Here is a 2,134-nt window from a genome sequence, read left to right as displayed (position 1 = left end):
ACATTTTTTTAAATCAATTTTGGGGCATTTGGACTCCATTTGGATGCCCAATTTTTTTTTTTTTTTTTAATTTTAAATTTTCCTTTATATCACAAGGATCAAGATTTTATAAAATCCTAAGATCTGGATCAGAATCTCACATAGATTTGACCTTAGTAAAGATCCTAATAAGATTCAAGACGGTTTAGGCAAGATGGTTTAGGGATGTAGGATCTTAGGATCGTAATGCCTCTACTGCTGACCCTGACATTATCAGCACTCTGCCGGACTCTCGCCTCACCCACATACTCTCCCATCTCTCAATTCGAGAATCTGTCGCCACAAGCATTTTGTCGAGCAGGTGGAGGACTCCATGGACTCTCGTTCCACAACTTCACTTAATAGAAACAGACTTAAACCGGCCGAATCTTGACTTGAGCTTCGTGGATATAGTGTGACTAGTGTCCATAATATGCACTCTTCGCAGAGCCATTTCCAATCCCATGCCCCTCCAATCCCTTCAATGTCGACACATGGGTCCGCGCCGCCATTCCACATGGTTTGAAAGAGCTTTGTCTAAATATTTGCAATGACACTGTGCTAGAGTTTCCCCGCAGTGTTTTCTTTTCTACAACATTAGTAGCTCTCAAATTGGCAGGCAACTTTGCTCTCAATCCACCTTCTAATGCTAGTTTCCCAAGTCTAAGGATTCTACATCTTGCACTTTTAAATTATGCAAACTCTGAATCTCTGTCTGCCATCCTTAATGCCTGCCCTGTCCTCCAAGATTTGTGCCTCTATGTGTTTTTGCGTGAAGATCAAGGCAACTTCAACATCGTTATACAAGTACCCACACTCAAAAGAATGTATTTATGTTGCTTTAATTATAATTTTCAGTATTTCATCATTCAAAGTCCACATAAACACCCCGGCTCTCAAGTACTTAATTTTCAAGGGTCATTTGATCGAGGACGTTGTATTGGAAAACCTCTCTCACTTGGTTGCATTAGTCCTTCAAGTTGAGATAGTTAAAGGTGTTAGTATTGAAGATGATGCAAAGAGGGTATGGGACTTGATTCGACCACTCGCTCATGTCAAATCCTTGAGTTTGTCCACAAAAACCACAGAGGTAATTAAGGCCACATTACCTTTTTCGTAGGGAAAGTACTTGATAACAATGATATTTTTGTGATTGAGTTGTGACTTTGTGATTGTTTTGAGGTGCTTGCAGATCCTCTGTCATGCTTTTGGTGACAATGTTCCCATGTTTCATAATTTGTTCTCCTTGAAGTTCAATGGATGTCTTTATTTTGAGTGGCATGCAATACGATTCTTGTTTGGACGGGCTCCAAAGCTACAGATACTTGCCTTTGAATCGTGCCCTGAACATTCCTATGGCCAGCCCACACCTGACAGTTCTTGGGAGGAGCCACTGGATGTTCCTGAATGTCTGTCATCGCACCTAACAACCTGTCATTATAAAGGATTTTTAGGGAATAAAGACGAGATGCAACTTGTTAGACAGATCTTAAAGGTGGCAAGAGTATTAAAGACATTGAAAATAACTGTTGATGGTCATCTAGAATCAGAGGAGAAGCTTTGCGTTCGCAAGGCATTATAAGCATGATAGTACAGAAGTTCCCAAAGAGCTCTCAAACTTGTAAAATTGCATTTGATGAATGTTCTGTGTTGTGATAATGCTAGGGATACTCATCTTGTATATAAATTTTTACCTTGGGATGGGGGGGCCCTAACCATTGGTCTGGGCATTACTCACCTTGAAATTGAGCTGGACTGTCTAGCAATAGTGGTTCAACTTTTGAAATTAATCATTGTTTCTATGCCTTTTTTGGTTTGATTTGGGTTGAGTGCTAATGGCTAATGCAGAAACTTGAACATTTCTGTATCCAACATGATTAAACAGAAGTTAATGGCTTTCCAGATATCCTCGCCTAAGCTGGATGTACCCAACAAAACTAAATTCTTTATTTTTGTTACCCCACAAACTAGCTACAGAGTTTGACTGTTCAGATTTTCTTTGTTCTTTGTAGTTTGTACCCGTACTATTTTTAGTTAATGAGGGGTATTACATGCATTTGGTGCATGGCAAATTTTTCCCTAGTTAATACGTAGACTAAAGAACGGATTGACCTTA

The 2,134-nt window shown here is 39.6% G+C and overlaps 1 protein-coding gene across 1 annotated transcript; it reads left to right on the top strand.

Annotated features, from left to right (window-relative positions):
- The first annotated feature begins 225 nt into the window (after window positions 1-225).
- LOC112003440 (putative FBD-associated F-box protein At3g50710) lies at window positions 226-1,600 on the top strand. The gene is made up of 4 exons (XM_065762499.1): window positions 226-340; window positions 467-802; window positions 894-1,108; window positions 1,211-1,600. Exons 1-4 carry the CDS (start codon window positions 226-228, stop codon window positions 1,598-1,600), a joined length of 1,056 nt encoding a protein of 351 aa, XP_065618571.1.
- The last annotated feature ends 534 nt before the right edge of the window (window positions 1,601-2,134 follow it).

The sequence above is a fragment of the Quercus suber genome, unplaced genomic scaffold, assembly GCF_002906115.3.
Source record: "Quercus suber isolate HL8 unplaced genomic scaffold, Cork oak 2.0 scaffold_460, whole genome shotgun sequence".
In the NCBI taxonomy this organism is placed as follows: Eukaryota; Viridiplantae; Streptophyta; class Magnoliopsida; order Fagales; family Fagaceae; genus Quercus; species Quercus suber.
This window is presented reverse-complemented; position numbering and strand designations above follow the sequence as displayed.

Bases quoted from the DNA above. Each gene is read 5' to 3' on its own strand.
- LOC112003440 (XM_065762499.1), top strand. From the start codon at position 226: ATGCCTCTACTGCTGACCCTGACATTATCAGCACTCTGCCGGACTCTC. The intron at 341-466 runs GTGGAGGACTCC...CACTCTTCGCAG, and splicing joins ACAAGCATTTTGTCGAGCAG to AGCCATTTCCAATCCCATGC. The intron at 1,109-1,210 runs GTAATTAAGGCC...AGGTGCTTGCAG, and splicing joins TGTCCACAAAAACCACAGAG to ATCCTCTGTCATGCTTTTGG.